Below are 18,942 nucleotides of genomic sequence, written 5' to 3' on the forward strand. Positions count from 1 at the left end.
GCTCTGACGGGCTGAATGATATTTAAAATTTCCATGATTGTTAAAGCAACATATGCTTATTATAAAAATGAAAAGAGAGAAAAGAATAAAGAAAATCCCAAACCACCTTACTTTTCCACCTGGACATGACCACTAGTAATATTTTGGTGTAGATTCTTCTATACTTTCATCCTTTTTTAATATTTATTTTTTTAGTTTTACACAATACCTTTATTTTGCTGATTTATTTTTTTGTGGTGCTGAGGATCAAGCCCAGGGCCTCGCCCGTGCTAGGTGAGCGCTCTACCGTTGTGCCACAACCCCAGCCCTATACTTTCATATCTGTATTTATATGTGGATAGGATATCATAATGTATATAACATTGGGCATTTTAAAAAGAAACTGGAATCCTGTATGTTCTCTTTTATAATCTGTGGTCTCCACTTAAGAATACATCCTGGTCATATTCCATGTCAGTGTCATTGTCTTCATTAGCTCTGTACTTTTATGTTGTAGTACTCTGCAACAGTTGGATTCATCCAGCACTGGATATGTGAGCTCTTTCTAACGATTTACTAATATAAGCAAAACTGTATGAATATCCTTTTGTACTTTTTCTTCTTTAGGGGAAATTCTAGGATCGTAAATTACTCTTTAAGTTAGCTCGTGACTCGGGATGATCTCTAGTCACTTGGCTAGTCATGTAGGTGGAGCTAAACCTCATAGAGTAGAATTACTTTGGTAACTTCCCGTTAGCCTATAGCATGTAGTCACTGTGATTATTGAATATTGAAAGGACTAGAGAGCGATAAAAGCTCCTTGGGCTGCATCAGAAAAGTACAAGATGAACCTGGAACATCTTATGCCAGAAAATAAAGAAGTACTTAAAAAACAAAACCAACCCCAAAACAGGGAAATGACAAAAAAAGATACAAGGCAGTGTCTTGGCCAGATCTGGGACGATCTGCACCATGAAATATGCAACAATAACCCCTAAGGTAAAGTCCATCTAGTCCATAAGTTAACAAGGCAGATGGAGTGTACATAGATCACTCCGGATATCAGTAAAGGTAGTGAAGAAAAAAGAATGGGTGCTGTGGAAGGGTGATTCTGAGGTCTGCTCCAGGTTACACGTGGAGGCTCTACCCAGGAGGTGACAGGTGAGCTGGAACCTGAATCATAAAAATGAGTCAGCCACGTCAAAATCTAAGAAGAAGAGACCATCCCAGTTAGTGCTGTTTATCAATGTGATAAGGTCGTATCCTACAGGAGTTCCAGAATGGTCTGTGGGCAGAATTCACATGGAGATTCAAGACAGATCTACATAGTTTAAAGTTACACAACAATTTTTGAAACTTACTAAAAAATCTTTCTCTCTCCCTTAACAAATGTATCTTTAGCACTTGCCTGTTCAAGGCCTGGGTTTGTGTAGGCCCCCAGCCCTGTAAGGCAAAACCAAACCCAACCCCTAGTGTATCTGTAAGAAGACCTATAAGTCCAAGAGCACATTTAGAATTCTTGTTCATCTTGGCTTCTGCTTTGGAGCTGGTGGTGTAGAGACAGCTGGGCTCTGGTCTGAGGCCAGCCCCTTCCCCCTGGCTGTCTGCATGGCACTTTGAAAGGCTTTGTGCCCATCTCAGGCCTCACATCCACCCTCAGCTGTGCCTTCAGCAGCAACCACCCCGCACTCCTTGGATTGGGCCTGCACTTACTGGTGGCATGATCTGCGTTCAGCAGCACCAGCTGGAGGGAGAAGTCAACAAGGGGCTCCAGGCTATTTGGACAGGGAACTTTATGGTCCTGGGCATCCAGAGGATGGCCTGGAGATGGGAGAGGCACAGGCTTAGATCTCAGGTGGGCAGAGTCGGGGGGGGGGCTGTGAATGCCTCTCCTTAGTGGAGGGACATAGCTAAAGGAGGGCCAAGGTGGAGCCCTCTAAACCTGAAGTCTCAGAGGTAGGGCCCCTCTTACCCAGATTTAGAGTATTATTGATCCAGAGTCTAGGAATGAAAGCTTTATTTAAATTTTGAAAAAATTACATGACATAAAAGAGAATTTGAACCTGCCTTGTTAGATACTTCTGCAAGTTATTGAAACAAGGTAGAAAAGAAGATATACATTTAAAACAGTTCCTTGAACAAAAGAGACTTAATATTACATTCTTCAGGTAACAATACCAACATAATAGGACTTACTAACTAATAACCAGTGGCTGTTTGCAGAAAAAAGCAGTTCTTTGACTGTAACTTTGTGAAGTAACCAAGTGGATATACCTTGAAGTCTGCAAATATTTTTTACGTGACACCTGTTACAAAAATTCTATCATTCTACTTTTGGGAAGATACTGAAATTGGCAATAAAAATGGACATGTAGTTAGAGATTCCTTACCTTTTTTGGTATCTTTAAAGCCTACTTCCTCTACTTCCATACACTTTTAGATCCAATGTCCTTAAACAAAAGGAAAATTTTTTTTCTCAAGTGATATAATAAAGCCATAAATGCATTTCAATAATTAAAATAAAAACATAAATTAGGACAATTATAGTCACCTGAGGATATTTAGAAAGCATCCTCTTCAAATGGTTCACAAAGCTTCAGTTTTGGAATTATTTCAATGATTGTATCATCACTGTCAACTGTAATCTTTTGGGGCCGTAGTTATACTGGGGCTTGAAGATCAGTCTTTGATCTCAGCAATTAATCCCTGATAGGAAAGAAAGTCTAATAATTTGGTGACACTGTTCATAGCACCATCTAGACTGACAAAGCTAGCCTAAAATAATCTTGGTTCTTCAGTGACTTGGTTGGAAAGTACCTAGCATTGCAGATATGAGAATAGTAACCACAAGGTCATCTAGCAGCTCTCAGTACTAAAAAAATCATTTTTTAAAAATTCTAATAATGAAATTATGATAAAATGCTCAAAATTTGAGTTTCATATTTATTCTTGTATCCCATTAGTTCATTATATGATGACATTTAGTGACAGTGAATATTGATTTTAACACTTGATCCTTTGACACCAGCTGGACTGTGTGTCGAGAATATCTGAAGAAGAGAGAGAAGAAACCCACGTAGCTTCACTGAGGTTCTGAGAGTTAGTGAAATTGCGCACAGGTCTCCTACCTGCTGCTTTCCCCACTTCATTTTCTTGTGAGAACTCGTGGGTCACTTAGGTGGAACTCAATCCAAGAGCCCTTTTGGCAGGAGAGAATAAAGGTCTTGAAAACAGAAGTGGCAACAGTCAAGGAAGAGGAAAGTTAAGGAATGGAAGTTGAAAGGTGGCTCCAGTTTCACTTGTTGGAAAATGAACTTTGCTCTGATAGATAGAGTGAGGCAGGCTTCTGAGTCACTTTGCCAGGAAGAGTGAAGTTCTGGTTCGCTTACCTTAAAGAAAAGACCTCTGAAAGCGTTGTTCTTGAGCACTGTCCAGCTTTGTTTAGATTCAAGTGATAGATTAAAATGCCGGTCCATTTTAAAATAGGCCATACTGTAGGGAATCTGGTTCAGAAAGAATTGACTGCAAATGAAGTTTTGCTGGTTCATTTGATCACATTACCATTAAATCTCCTGGAAGTGAATTTAGTCTTAATCTTCTTTTAAACTTCATCTGCTGTGTTCTATTTCGTGCTAGGTATGTCTGTTTATGTGCATTTTTCTATTCACCTTAAGAGAGGGGAATTCCAAAGCTGGTCGGCTCAGCACAGGGAGCTTATTGCTAAGGTCCCCACTGCAGGGCGGACTTAACTGAGCCTTTCTTTGAGGCGATAAGGCTAGAGTTGTCTTCTGTAGTTTCAGAATTGTGTCGCTAAAGAGATATATCAGATATAAACAGAGAGAAATAAGAAAGTGAACCTCCAAGGCTGAGCTAGGAAGGTCCCAGGCAATGCACAGCCCAAGGCTGGGCCTGTGGTTGCTGTTGGACGGAAGGTTCTAGAGCAGTCTTCTGACCATCAGTGTCAGAGATGTGTTAGAAGTGCCACTTCTCAGCCCTCTTCCAAAGCACTGAGTTGAAATGTGGGGGTGGGATGACCTGGCCATCTGTTTCTTTTTTTTTAATATTTAATTTTTAGTTGTAGTCGGACACAATACCTTTCTTTTAATTTATTTATTTTTATGTGGTGCTGAGGATTGAACCCAGGGCCTCGCACTTGCTAGGCCATCGCTCTACCGCTGAGCCACAACCCCAGCTCCCCATCTGTTCTTTAGAAAGCTCTCCAGACGATTCCGAGGTACACTCACGCTGGAGAACCACGGTGTTGGATAAGGCGCCTTGGAGGCCCATGGTGCTAGGACCAAGTGAACAGGGGGGTCCTAGGAGAGGAGGTTAGAGAATGAGCCAGGGGCCAGACAATAAGGGACCTTGTGGTCTCCTGGAAGGACTTTGGCTGCTTCCTAATAGGGAAACCATTGGAAGATTCTGGGCAGAGCCGTGGTGTGGTCTGAGCAGTGTTCTTTAACAGATTATTCTGACTGTCGTGTTGCGGTATGGGCACCAGAGACTGAAGCAGGGAGCCCGGCTGGGAGCTCGTTGCCATGATGTAGTTGGAGATGATGTTGCTGGGGTGGGGGTGGTAGTAGAGGGTGTCCTGAGAGGTTGTTGGAGTCAGAGCCCATGTTCAGATAGAGCCGACAGACAGCTGATGCATTTGCTGAAGTAGAGGAGCTGTCGGTTATTCTCTCTGGCAAAGCCAGACAGAAGAGTCGATGGGAAGCAGTCACTTGGGTGTGAAGCTGTGGCGACATGGTGTGCTCTTCTAGTTTATGGCATTGAAGTTGCTTGGAGAAGTTGATCTCATAGGCGGAATGCTACCATTCTGAGGGAAGGCCAGAGCGTCACTGTCGGGCGGCTTCTGAGGCTTTCTTGACACATGTTTACACATCCGCCCTCAGTAGCTTCATGCTGTCTCCCACTGGTCACTCAGTCCCCTTCTCCATTCCCTTCCTGACCCCAGAGCTGAACTGTCTGTTGTCAGCTGGAAGCCACTCACTGCATTCAGAACTAACTGTCACTTTCCCTTATTCTAGCAGGTTCTCTCTTTGAAGTGTCTTGTGGGTTAGTGGGAGGTCCTCTCCTTCCCTTCTCACTCTCTCCAGCTCCTGCCTGGACGTCATTCCACCTGGAAATTGCTCTTCCCTCTTATGCCTACCCACTGCCACCTGAACTTGGGGTTGGTGGTCTCCACTGTGGTGGCCGGTGCTTCCTGGCTCTAGGCAAAGGAGCAAATGAATGTAATTTTTGAAAAACCTCAACAAGTTCTATTTGAAAGCTGGTTTTTAACTTTTTTAAAATTTTATTTATTTATTTAGCTGTAGTTGGATACAATGCCTTTATTTTGTTTATTTATTTTTTTGTGGTGCTGAGGATAGAACCCAGGGCCTCACACATGCTAGGCAAGTGCTCTATCACTGAGCTCCAGCCCCAGCCCTGGCTTTTAAAATTTTATGGTTAAAGAATACTTCTTTTCAACAATTATGTTTTTTTGTGAAATATTTCTTTTCACTTCTAAGATTAGGAATGAAAATCATAGCTATAGAAGGCCACTCGGTGATTACTTTAATCTTTTTGTTTTATCATTTTTATGATTATCTGCAGGAGAACCAGGACAAATGAGCTTATAGGATTATAAGGTGGATCTTCAATAAGTAGAAAGACAGAGAGCTTAAAACCTCAGACACCAGAGACAGCCTATTCATTCAGTCTATTGAAGGTCACTTGTCCTTAGAGCTTGTTATTCCGTCAAACTAGATGAAAAGATATTTCAATAAAATAGATTTCCTATTTCAACAAAGAAATTAAATAGTGATGAATACAAATCAGCTTTATCTTGCCCTCTTACATAAGTCCAAATTTATTTGTAAAGATATGATTAAATTGACTACTTTTCCTGGATTTTAATTTTTCAACAGTGTATATAAAATTATATATATATATATATATATATATATATATATAGATAGATAGATATAGATATAGATATAGATATATAGATAGATAGATAGATTTTTTTTCAATTTTTTATATAGATGTTCATATAGATATGTGGCAGTGTTGTACAATTGGAAAATAAACCAAGCACAATGATTTCTGGAGTTTTAAGAGTTTTCAATTATAGTTTAAGTTCTTTAGTTTAAGTCTAAAATTTTCTCTTTCTTTAATGCTAGATATGAGTCAAAAATGGTATCCTTAAGATAAATTAAAAGGAAAGAAAAAAATAAAAGAAGATTGTGAATTGGTTTCCCAGGAGCAAATTGCCTGGCAGAATCTTATTAGCCCTTTTCTACTCCAGGCAAAACTGATTTCTGTTGCCTCAAACCTCTTGTCAGAGAACTCTCAGTTCTCTGAAGTTATTTTGTAATATTCTTTATTATTTTATTTTTATTTATTCATTTTTTGGTACTGGGGATTGAACCCAGGGGTGCTCTACCACTGATCCACATCACCAGTCCTTTTTATTTTGTATTTTGAGACAGGGTCTTGCTAAGTTGCCAGGCTGGTTTCAAATTTGTGATCCTCCTGCCTCAGATTCCTAAATTGCTGGGATTACGGTGTGAACTACCACACCCGACAATGCTCTATCTTTCTAATTTACTAATTAAAAAATGTGTTTTGGGTCTTTACTGTATGCCAAGCATGGATCTGTGTGCTCAGTCATAAGACAGAAAATGTACCTGCCTTTGTGGTGCTGACATCCTAGCAGAAGTTGTTGACAAAGCCTCTTCCTGTAGTAATTTGATGTTGGACTTCCAATTTCTTTGACCTTGCTCAAAGACCAAGGTGGATCCGGGTTTAGAGCTGATCAGGTTTGAGGAAGTATCCCGGTCCTCGGGTTTAGGGCGTTCCCAGTTTAAGACTATATGGGTTTTAGGGAAGTTGGAGGTTGAAGATTATTGCTGCCGGGATTAGGGCGTTCCTGCTCTCGTGAGATTCAGAAGGTATATGGGAAAAAAGCCTCGTGGAGTAGGTGGACTGGGCGGCAGCAGAACTGGGATTGCCCCAGAGCGTGTGTGGAGGCCGGTGTGAGTTCGGGAATAAAGAATTGCTGTTTGAATCTACAAAGCTGTGTGGTGGCTCGTGATTCTGTGCCCAGCCAAGACTGTGGCAACCATCGGGGTAATGGACATGTGCATTGCCCTGTATGCTCAGAAAGATATTAGTTTGTGTGTGTTTGAGTGTATTATGTTTTATATAAGATATCTAAAATATATAAATAAAATATATAAATGTATAATCCATTGATTCTTAGACTTGTGGCTAAGATTGAGTGTAAAAATATATAACAGGGTTTCTGATTCCAGTTAATGGCAGAATGAATTGGCTGGGTGAACCCTCCCTGCCATTCAATACAGTTACAAAATCTAGACAAACTATTCGATGGCAATAAAAAGTGAAAAAGCAGAATTTTGAGTTCCTTTAAAATAGCATGCTGTCGATGACTAAGAATGGCAGTGTTTGCAAGATGTCTTTGCTTGAGGGCATTCTCCAGTCCCTGGATCTCGAGTGGCAGAAAACTCAGTCTTCCCTGCTCCAGGTGGCAGAGATAGAGTTCAGATTGGCAAGGGGAGATGGAAACTTAGGGAGGGAATTCTAGAAGTGCAGAAAGGTAAGATCCAAAGTCGGAATATAAGATCTGCTCAAATCTTTGGCTAACTGCAAAAGTATGTGTATACAGGCCTGACCTGAGTGTGAGCCTGGCAGAAAAAGAAAAAAGAAAACAAGTGGGCAGAAATGTGAGAGGGGCATGTGTCTGAAAGACCAGTGCACTCACTGAGATTTGTCTGTTCCCTACCTGTTTGTCTCCTTCTCCTCCCTCCTCTTTGCTTTTGTGTGTGTGTGGGGGGGGTACTAGGGATTGAACCCAGGGCACTCTACCACTGAGCTACAGCCCCAGCCCTTTTTATTTTTCATTTTGAAACAAGGTCTCACTAAATTGTCCAGGCTGGCCTTGAACTTGCCATCCTCCTCTGGCCTCAGCCTCCCCAGTTCCTGGAATTACAGAGTATGCCGCTGCTTGATGGCTGTTTTGATCGAACACCTTCTGTGACCTTATGCACAGCTGTTGTGGCAGAGAATTGAAATTTTACTGGATCGAAGTATCAGATGATAGAACTTGAAGCTAAGAGAGCCAGTGGAAATACATGGGGAAATACCAGAGGCAGGAGAACCTCAGAGAGGGTTAACTCCAAACTAGACCACAAATTTTGTCCAACTCGTTGCCTGACCATCAAACTACATAGGTATGGAAGTGATCCCCAAAGGGCTAGACTGAAAAGCAGTATCGTAGTCAAAAGAACCAAGTAGAAGTTGAACTGCTCCACCCCGGGAGAGAGAAGACTCTGTAGTTTGACTCTCAGCAAATTAACTGCTAATTAGAAGGAAAATTCAATCCGTAGAACATTACGGGTATCAGAGTCACTCTCCTATGTTGTCAACACTGGCTTGTTTTTAACAAAAAATATCATCAGATGGTAGAAAGAAACAGAAGTGTGATCCATTTGCAAGAAAAGTGTGGTTCATATCCATCCATGGGGAGGGACTCCCAGTGGGCCCAGGTGGTGAATTTAACTGTCTTTTAAAACAGCTGGTTTGAACATGTCCAAAGAACTAAAGGGGAAAATACATTAAGAATTCAACAGATGATCTTTTTTTGTGTATGTGGTGCTGGGGATCCAACCCAGGGCCTTGTGAGTGCAAGGCAAGCACTCTACCAACTGAGCTATATCTTCAGCAAAATGATGCATCTTTTTGTTTTAAATATTTTTTTAGCTGTCATTGGATCTTTTATATTATTTATTTATTTATATGCAGCGCTGAAGTCGAACCTAGGGCCTTACACATGTGACAAGCTTTCTACCAATGAGCCCCAGCCCAAAACAGATGCATCTTAATGAGTGAATGAGTTGGTGTCTCTGCAAACATATTGGCCTATTTTTCTAATGCTTCAAGATATATGTAATTTGAATAAATATGGATTAGTCAGAAATCTTTACCAAATCACGCCCGCCTACACTTTATCACTTTCCCAGTTCTTGGTTTCTCTTGCTGAGAGCACCAGCAAGTCAACTAATCTAACAAAAGTAGGTTGGCCAAAGGCCTTTAGACAGCACACGCCTACTTCTCCCTCCACTTCTGAAGAAGCTTGGGTGGTTATATTATCCCTGACTACTGGACAGGAGGGTGGGTCAGCCCTGTTCTTGGTGTAGTTTTTCCAAGATGGAGGCAACAGGTCATCTTCCTGTGTCTGGCCCTTCCCCACCACTCCTAATGCATGCCTGCAGCATACTGTCTTCCCTAAAATGTGAATTTGGGCTGACATTTCTTTTTGGTTTTCTCTAAGATATTGATTTATAAAAATGTTTTTATTTGTGAATATATTCTTCTTTTAATTTGATATCATTTTAATTGATACTGATTATTTTATGTTAGAGTAAAAAGATTGCAGATCCACAGACATCTAGATCTAGAAGGGACTTAGAAAGTGTGACCCTCATCATTTGTATATAGAGTACAACCTTACACTATTTAAATTAATAAACTATCAGCCTGGGTTTGGTCCAGAAAGCAGCCATGGTAGATGTGTGCTCTAGTTATAATAGGGCCTACACAAATGTGGGGAAGTTGGGGAAGTGAAGATGTGTGGAGGGAAAATCAGAGGAACGGCCCGATTGAATCCAAGGCACTCTATCACTGGTGCAGGGGAAACAAGCCGAGCGTGTCTTATGGCAAAGGCCCAGGTGCCTACCAGGGCTGCCTGCCTGCCAAAGATAGTGGCCTCTGCTTAGCTTATGCCTTCCAAATTTTAGGTATGTTCCCATTGTGTAGACTGTGACCGGAAGTTGTAGGGACAAGGATTTGAGGTATGTAGTGGCCATGGCACCAAGTGAACCTGGCTCTCTCTCCCTCACCCTTTTGCCCCCACCTCCCTTGATCTTTTCCTGGTCCCTGAACGCTTCCTGTCTCCCTGGCTCACTAAGCCACTCTGGAGGGTTAATGTTTTCTCATTCGTAGACTCATCTGAGATTGCTTCCCATAGCCACAGTCAAAGAATTAAGAATTAAGAATTCTTCAAAATAGCATGAATTTCTCTCATGCTTTGTTCTTGAACTCTGAACCTGAGGTGAATGCACTCTTCAAATATTGCCCATGTCTCTATTACTCACTTGAGCAGAGCCCCAGGTTGTTAGAACTACAAACATGAATTTTATCAATACTTTAGATTCCCAGCTTTAGTCAAGAAATATATCAGTAAAGACTTGCAGGAGTAATTATCCTGAAACACTGAGAAATCTCAATGTTTGATTTGCTGGAGACTTTGAAACTAAAATCTGGAGTGAAATTACAGAATAGAGTCTGTTTTCCAAATTGGTAGAGGAATGTTGATGTGGCCCTGAACCTGCTGGTCTGAAGCCATGAGCTAAGCTCTAGTTTGTACTTGTTTGAAATGATCCATAAATAATAACCCTGTGTACTTCCCTTTATACCATTTGCCCAGAAACCTTTTTTTAACATTTGAAAACCTTCTATGACCAGGTGATGAATAACTGAAAATCCAGCTTAATATAGGATTTTTACTAATGATTGCTCATTGCTTTCCAAATGACTGGAAAACTTGGCAGTCTTAGTTGTACATTTTTTGAATATTAAGTAGTTGAGAAATATGACCTAGCTCACAGAGACACTGAATATGTGAATAATATTATTTTGGAAAGTATTCAATTTAGAAGAAAGATGTATACTTTTTAATTAGTGAGGTGCATGATCAAAATTTGTGAACCAAATGAATTTTTATTGCTAACAATTTTTGTCATGAATCAAATGTAGATTATATACATATGAACGATTTGTTTAAATATTGTTTTTTGATTAACAATTCTTCAGATTATATTAATTTTATGGTATGAAATTAAATGCTAGCAGCTCAAAATTATGTAATTATTCATTGACCCTCCGTACACAGAATTCAGCATTTTAGGGTGATACATGGTAATGTTTTATATATATATATATATATATATGTAATACTATAATACTAACTGGGCCACTAGTTATTATAAGATGGTTAAAGAAAAAAGTCCCCCTGATCATCTCAGCCAATCTGAATGGTAGATGGAGTGAATTCAGAATTACATTCAAGTACAGGTGCCCTTACCAGACTTAGTACAGAATTATTTTGTACTTTTAAGACTTTATATGCTATTTAAGCAAAGTAAACAACATATAGATTTTTCAGTGATCCATGAAAATATCCACCTTAACAGGTAAATATTGGGAAGATGGACTCACCCATTGAAAAGTGGAACCTAATAATTGGCAACTTGGCTTTAAAGCAGGTAAGTGGCGCACAGTTGTTTATAGATCTTGTGTTTACTGGTCTTGGGGTCACCTCTGGAAGGGAGTCAACTGTAGTGCTGGGAAGTCTATCATTTTTTACTTTTTTCAAGGTACTAAATCACTTAGTACCTTGAAATCATTTAGTACCTTGAAAAAATAATGGAATTAGTGGATACCTCTGACCTCCAGGAGTCATTTTTTCTCTAGAAACTAATCAGATGCTTACAAATATTAAAGATAGATATATAAATATTTTCTTTCATAACTATGTGATAAAGCCAGAATTTGTGTTGATATCTTACAAATAAATATTGAACATTTCATTTTTTAGGTGCTATTTTTCTTCTTTAATTGTTTTTACCCCTGAGACAGACTCACTGTGTTTCTCAGGCTGGTATCAAACTCCTAGGCTCAAGTGATCTTCCTGCATCAGCCTCTCCAGTAGGCAGGACTACTGGCATGCACCACCATGCTCAGCCTACTTTAATTTTTCAAAGTATTTGTTTAATGAAACTGAGTTCTGTATATTATGATCAGCCATTTGTCTTGACTTTTCCTCAATTTGATGTTACCAGTGTTGATATAAATGAATGCGTTCAATTGCCAATGATATAAACACTAAACTGGGTTCTATAAAATCTATGGCTTTCAGATCTCAGGTGAGTACCTCTACTGCCTCTCCCCCATCCCTCCCATCTCTGAGGCAGAAAACTGCAGCTACCTGTGGTAATTCTCTAGCTAGGGTTAGCTGAGGGGATGCACAGGAACTTTAATGAGGTGGTGGAGAATTTGGTTGTAGGAATATGGTTTTATGTAGTGTATTTTAAAGACAAAGGAGTTTTTGGATTGTGGTTATTTTTTAAAAATACCTGTGTAATTGCAGGGTTGGAGATAAAATCTGGGATCTTAACCTCAGCTCTAACATTAACCAGCTGTATAACCTTTGTAACTTAGCCCTTCTGGGCTTCCCGTTTGTCTTTCAAATCACAATATTATATTAGAGAAGGCTAAAATCCTTTCCAACTTGAACTTGTTATCTGTGCAGGGGTGATAATAAAAATATTTAATACCATATTCAAATATCCAAAATATTAATGTATTTGAAAATATATTTGATTTTCTTCTTTAAATACCCTAAACTCATATGAAATAATGAGTTGTAGTATGAATTATATATCAAATCATTTTAGTATAATGGCCATTTCAGCATTATTTATTTGTTTTATTTATTTCAGTACTGGGGATGAAATCCAGGGCCTCGAACACGCTAGGCAAGTGCCCTATCACTTAGCTAAATCCCCAGCCGTTTTTCCATTTTGAGACAAGATTTTATTAAATTTCCCAAAGTGGTCTCATAGTCGTGATCATACGGGGGCTGCAGAGCTGCCCATGGCAGCGGGTGCCATCTCAGCTTTAATTTTCATTCTGTTCGTAATGTGCACCTTTCCCTTGTCATCCTCGCTCCCTGCAACCTCTGGTCAGGATGGGTGCTGGCAATGGCTGGGGATTTGCTGATCCTAGTTGCCAGAACCCAAAGCCCGTGTCTGCTTCACTCCATCATCCATGTATGAACAGAGAACCCCGAGCATGCCCACCAGGACAGCATTGGGGCCAGCTGAGGAGGCACCAGTTGCTTGGGACTCAGTTCCAGTGGACAAAGGTCAAGACGACAGGCTGCTGAGTGTGGTGGCACACACCTGTAGTTACAGCAATGCTGGAGGCTGAGCCAGGAGGATCCCAAGTTCAAGGCTAGCCTCACTCAGCAACTTAGTAAGACTCTATCTCAAAAAAAAAGACTGGGAATGTGGTTAAGGTGGTAAAGCATCCTTGGGTTCAACTCCCTAATACCTCCCACCAAAAAGACATGTGGGTGGGCTTGGGGAAAAGGCTTCACCTGCAAAAGCCTGTGAAGGAGAAGCTGAGCGAGGAGAGGGGTGCAGGGTGGGTGGCCTGTGCTCCCCTTCCTGGAGGTGGGCTGTGGAGGGCAGAGCGGGGAAGAGTAGAGACAGGAGGCCCAGGCGCACTTAGGAGGGAGTGTGCTTCTCTGCTATTAAATTGGGTCCCAGCAGATTACCTGCTACAGGTTTCTTCACCACTGTACAGAACAGCTGCGTGGACTGTGCATAAGTTACAGGGCCCCCGGTGCCATCTGAGGAACCACCACCTCGCTAGGAGGGATGTAGCCTGCACCAAGGTCTATTCAGGCCTGTGGCCCCTGTTTAGCCTCCATGCCCCGAGATCCTTCTAAACCCAGCTACCACTTGAACCCAGGCTTTGCTTTTTCTTGGGCACATCAATCATTTTCCAATTAGTTGTTGTTTTGCAGATGTACAGAATAGGACTTCTCAGCTCAGCTATGTGCCTCCAGTTCCTCAGAAATAGATCTACGGATGCATGTACGTGCCTAGACTCACATACCATGATGTCTGCACCAGGCTCCCTTGCCATGCATACCAGGTCATGCCAGGAAGGACTTGGAATCACAGTGGTGGAATTTACATTAGTACTTAGTTCTACTGCGTGAAGTGTGTGTTATTTACCAACCAGCATGAACATGCTGACATGTCTAACGACTGTGCAGCCACAGTGGCTCTCATACCTGGAGGTCAGCTCTGAGGTGTGGGTGATGTCAACAGAAACTGTAATCAAAGCTTGTGGGGCTGGACGGCAGGATATCTAGGCTCTTTAGTCCTGGCCTTTCTGTTGATTTTCTGTACAATGGCGTCATCCTGCAGCAGGGATCGATCACTTAGAGCCCTTGACCCCATTTCATGGATTGGCTTTAGAGAACACCCAGAAATTCCACTCCAGATGTTGAGTGTTCTGTGTTTCTTAGGGGAAAGGTCTCTGTTCTACAGAATTTTTACCAGATTGTCAGAGGGGCCACGACACACACATAGTTAAGAACCACTGGGAAAAGTGATTCCCATGGGCTTTGCTATAGCTTTGTCATCCTGGTAGCCTGAGTCAGCTGTCTGAATGCCTTTTCTTAGTGGAAGTTATTTTGAGTGTTGCTTTGTGTCTGCACTACAGGAAACTATTTATTTATGTAACTTGAATCTCAAAGTTTGATATTATCATTGTCATTTATAGAGTAGGGAACTCAAACTTTTTTGGGGGCGGGGATCAGGGATTGAACCCAGGGGTGCTTAACCACTGAGCCACATCCTCGGCCCGTTTTTTTAAATTTAATTTTGAAGGCTGGGCCTCACTAAGTTGCTTAGGGCCTCCCTAAGTTACTGAGGCTGGCTTTGAACCTGCAATCCTCCTTCAGGCTCCTGAGCAGCTGAGATTACAGGCATGCACCATCATGTGCAGCTGGAACTGAAGCTTTTATGGTACTAATCATAAGTGTGATTATTTGTGAGGGTATTTTTTAATGTCTGTTTCCCACTGAGACAGGGAGTCCATTTTGACCATGGTCCTATCTCAGTATCAAGCACAGTGCATTGTGCTTGGTAGAATCTGAATAAATACCAGTTGAGTTAATGGCCTTAGATAACTTGCCCTGAGGTTAAGTGGTAGAGAAGGATTCAGGCTCCTATCATTTGATTTCAATCTCCCCAGCGCTGCCTGGTGAGCCTGCTTTCCACCTTGGGTGGGGCCCTCTTTAACCTAAAACTAGAATTTTCTTAGATGATCTGTGGATCAATTCTTTGGGGTACTATTAAAAACAGATTCCTGCACCCCATTCCATTTCTGCTGCCACCAGATCAGGGCAGTTTGAGAGCCCACTCTCAGGGAATATAAAACTCATCTATAGTAGCTTCTTTAAAAGGCAGTATGATTTAGTTACCAGGGGCAGTATGTCTTCAGGCTTCTTGTATGTAATGTTTACATAGGAAAGATTCTGAGTATTTTTTAAATTACTAATTCAGTTGGATTTTGTAACAAATTTTTTAGGTTCAGGCAACAGTCGTGGGTTTTTTAGCAGCGGTGGCGGCGATCATCTTGGGCTGGATTCCAGAGGGAAAGTATTACCTGGATCATTCCATCCTCCTGTGCTCCAGCAGCGTGGCCACCGCCTTCATCGCGTCTCTTCTACAGGGTGAGCGGATTTGCAAATGTCTATAATCTTTTGCTCTTAAATGATTTATTTCTCAAGATGATGACTCTCTCTCTTCAAATGATATTTATGATGAAAACAACAGAAAAAAAGTTATCACAAGCCTCAATCATATCTTATTTCAGCTATATTTCCGTTTCATTATTTATGAACCTTACTGCAGAGCAGGCTGTTTGAGGCTGTGTCCTGGCCTTTGATGCCCTGGTATAATTCCCAAATAAGATCAGGAGAATAGCCTGAGCATTCATTTGTTTTGTAAATGAAGTTGAGAAACTTCCTGGAAGTAATGCAGGGGATTTACTGGCTAGTCTCTTGAGTAACAAGTGTTCCAGGAATTCTGAGTTTCAAAAGCAGTCCCTCTGTTAAAAAAAAATTTAAGTTTCATATTAAGAAAAAAAAATTCCTGTCTGTGGTAGTACAAAAATAACCTTATTCTGAAGACAGCATATTATTGGCTACAGATGGCTAAAGAACTAGTTTAAAAAAACTAACTACATTAGAACTTCTCAGTTGGATTTTTTATTAATGTGAACTTTCCACTGGATAACCAGCTTCTTATGGAATAGTAATCAGGGATATAATTTTCTTATTTCTATATGGAATTACTAGAAACGATTGAGATGAAGCTATTGGGAAATTAAATTTCTGGCAAAAAGAAAAAAAGGTTGCGGTGTTAGCACTCTCTTTAGGCTCCTTAACTTTTGTTTTCTTTCTGATTTTGTGTCATTTAGAGAGGTTTGAAATTTTTCAGTCCAGCAAGTGTTTGAAATGCCTAGGATTTTCAAAACCATCAAAAATTCAAATTTTAAAACAACTGTACATTTGGTTAAAGCTTCTTACCTTGAACACTGTATCTTCTAGTTTTACTTGACCTTTTTGACCATCTTAATATATGCAGATACCATTAACCACATTTTGTGCATGAGAAAATTGACTCAGGCAGGTAGGGCAACTTGTCCAATTATATCCACTTGTTAGTGGCAGAATCAGAATTAAAACCAAATTTTCCTGGTTTTTAGCTCTTTGCACTGAGCCATGATGCACAAAAAATGCTTACTTTCAGCTGAAAAGATAAAAGTAGCACTGTCAGAGGAGAGCTTCCCTTGTGCTGATTGTGGAAAAAAGATTTCTATGTAATCATATCTTGTTGGATTATTATTTTTTTGTAGCACTGGGGATTGAACCCAGGGCCTCACACATGCTAGGTAAGTGCTCTCTGGCTGAGCTACATCCCCAACCCTTTTAAAAAATGTTTATTTTGAAACAAGGTCCAGCTAAGCTGCCCAGGCTGGCCTCAAACTTGCCAATCCTCCTGCCTCAGCCTCCTGAGTAATTGAGGTTACTGGTCTGTGTCACCACACCTCATTATATTTTGTAGGATTATCATATAACATATTCTAAAAGCACTTCCGATATTGCTTTCTTCCCCCTTTATAGTGATATTGTAAAAAGGGTAAGGTCCAGTGATTGAAAAAGTTTCCAGAATATAATTTACAATGCATTGTTTGATTTAAGACAAAAATTCTGCTCTTTAGAGTACTGACTTTATATATGGTACACTAAAAACCACTGGCCTAGAATCATAAGCTATGTGACTTCAGGCACGTATTTAAACCTGTTCTTGGGGACCTCAGTTTTATCTATAATGAGTATTCTGGAATAAAAATATTTGCAGTCTTTTTATTCTAAAAGTGCAGTGAAATTGTTTATTTATTTTTTATTTATTTTTGGTGTTTGTGCACCCCTGAGTTCAATCCTTATCATTAAGCAACAGCCTGGCCCTTTTTATTATTTTGAGACAGGGCCTCACTAAATTGCCAAGGCTGGCCTTGAACTTGTGATCCTCTTGCCTTAGCCTCCCAGTCTATGGGATTATGGGTGTGTGACTCTACACCCAGCTTCTGGTTTTTTTTCTCCCCAAAGCCATATTTAGATTTCAAGTTGAAAATCTATGTGCTGTGGTTAGCACATAGACATTTAAAATTTTCTTTGTACTTCATCCTCTTAACAAATGTGTTGCTATGAGAAAATCTGTACAACTGGGTATAGACATAAATGTTATCATTTTACTCTTATGTATCTGATTCAAGAAAAGAAGAATTCAAAAGTGCAAGTGCAAAGTCACATTTTCATCCTCTGTTATCCTGTTGGAGAATTATAAACAAACTTTGGGTTTAAAAAATATCTTTTCCAAAGACTTTCTTGTGTTCTGGACTCTGGTGTTCAAGTTTAATTACTTCCTGCTTCTTAATACTTCAACACTAAAGAACATAATGAAGCAAGCATTTCTAGCTACCATATGTGAACAAATCTGTTGGTCTTCTTCCCAGTTGCCTTGCGTATGACTCACCTTTCTCTGGCGTTTTCATACATTATTTGAGGGTTAAATTTAAAAATCTTAGGTCTATTTGTGTGTATCAAATCCTAAGACACACACATTACTAAATTCAAAATTTTAGCTTTAACATAATTTTATGGTCACTTTTGGGTCTTTTAAGTACAACATTGAACTTCTCAGATCTGTGAGCTCCGCTTGGATTTTGTTAAAAGGCATTTTGCCATGACATTGGGATAAAATGTTTTAATTGCTTAATCAGCTTATCCAAGCAGTCTCTCTGGAACTGAGATATTGGTTGTCTGTCCTGTATGTTTCAGTATTTGAGGGATCTATTTTCTTTAAATCATAACATTGAAAGTGATGAACATTCTTTCCTCTAGGAATAATAATGGTTGGAGTTATCGTTGGTTCAAAGAAGACTGGTATAAATCCTGATAATGTCGCTACACCCATTGCTGCCAGTTTTGGGGACCTTATAACTCTGGCCATATTCGCTTGGATAAGCCAGGGTTTGTACTCCTGCCTTGGTAAGTTGATTTGACACTAAATATGTTATTGAGAGTCTTTTAAAATAAATATTGTTGTAGCAATATTGTGACTCCATGGTGACCTTCATCTGTATTTAGAAGTAATCAGAATAACAGTTGTAATTTCTTGTACACCTACTATGTGCTGTGGCTCTCACATTTTTTTCTTTTCTTATAGATAAGAAAGATAAGGGTTCTCTCTAAATTGAATGAGAAAATTGAGGGTCATAGAAGTTATATATGCTACCCATGTTTTCACAACTCCAGGGAGAAAGGCTGAACACAGGTCTGTCCCAGTCCGTGGTTTCTGCCCTTTCCTCTAAATGCGTAACCAGCTAGGAGTCAACCTTCAGAGTTCTGTGTACCGAGCTACCATCAAAGAATATAAGGTCATGGTGGGACTCAGAATTTACCAACAGGATGTTTTTTCCCATCAGAAACTCACACCTTAAGTTAAAGACTCACAGTGGTTAACTCAAAGGAAAAAAAAACATGAAAATTAGCCCAAATGCTGCATGAAGCTGGAGTCCTCCTGTATGTGTAGTTCCTGTTGAATAGTGATGGAGAATTCAGTCTAGGGAATTATTTTAATGCAGATTTGTATTCTGAGACTGTTGTCAATGGTATTGGATATGATTTGTGAGCACTGGTTAGATACTAAATATTAATCATGCTTTCATTTTTTAAATGCCAAATTA

At 40.2% G+C, this 18,942-nt stretch overlaps 1 protein-coding gene across 1 annotated transcript in view; it reads left to right on the forward strand.

Annotated features, from left to right (window-relative positions):
- The window catches only part of LOC308633206 (solute carrier family 41 member 2-like), a gene marked incomplete at its 3' end in the record, with an annotated part of 53,096 nt that extends 34,400 nt beyond the window's left edge, over positions 1–18,696 (forward strand). Inside the window, exons 4-7 of the mRNA XM_081265741.1 lie at positions 11,241–11,312; positions 15,217–15,361; positions 18,098–18,244; positions 18,584–18,696. Coding sequence (XP_081121867.1) covers positions 11,241–11,312; positions 15,217–15,361; positions 18,098–18,244; positions 18,584–18,696 — 477 coding nt within the window. The remainder of the gene's footprint in view (positions 1–11,240; positions 11,313–15,216; positions 15,362–18,097; positions 18,245–18,583) is intronic.
- Positions 18,697–18,942: the final 246 nt, after the last annotated feature.

This window comes from Spermophilus citellus (genome assembly GCF_964194105.1).
Source record: "Spermophilus citellus genome assembly, chromosome: 14".
In the NCBI taxonomy this organism is placed as follows: domain Eukaryota; kingdom Metazoa; phylum Chordata; class Mammalia; order Rodentia; family Sciuridae; genus Spermophilus; species Spermophilus citellus.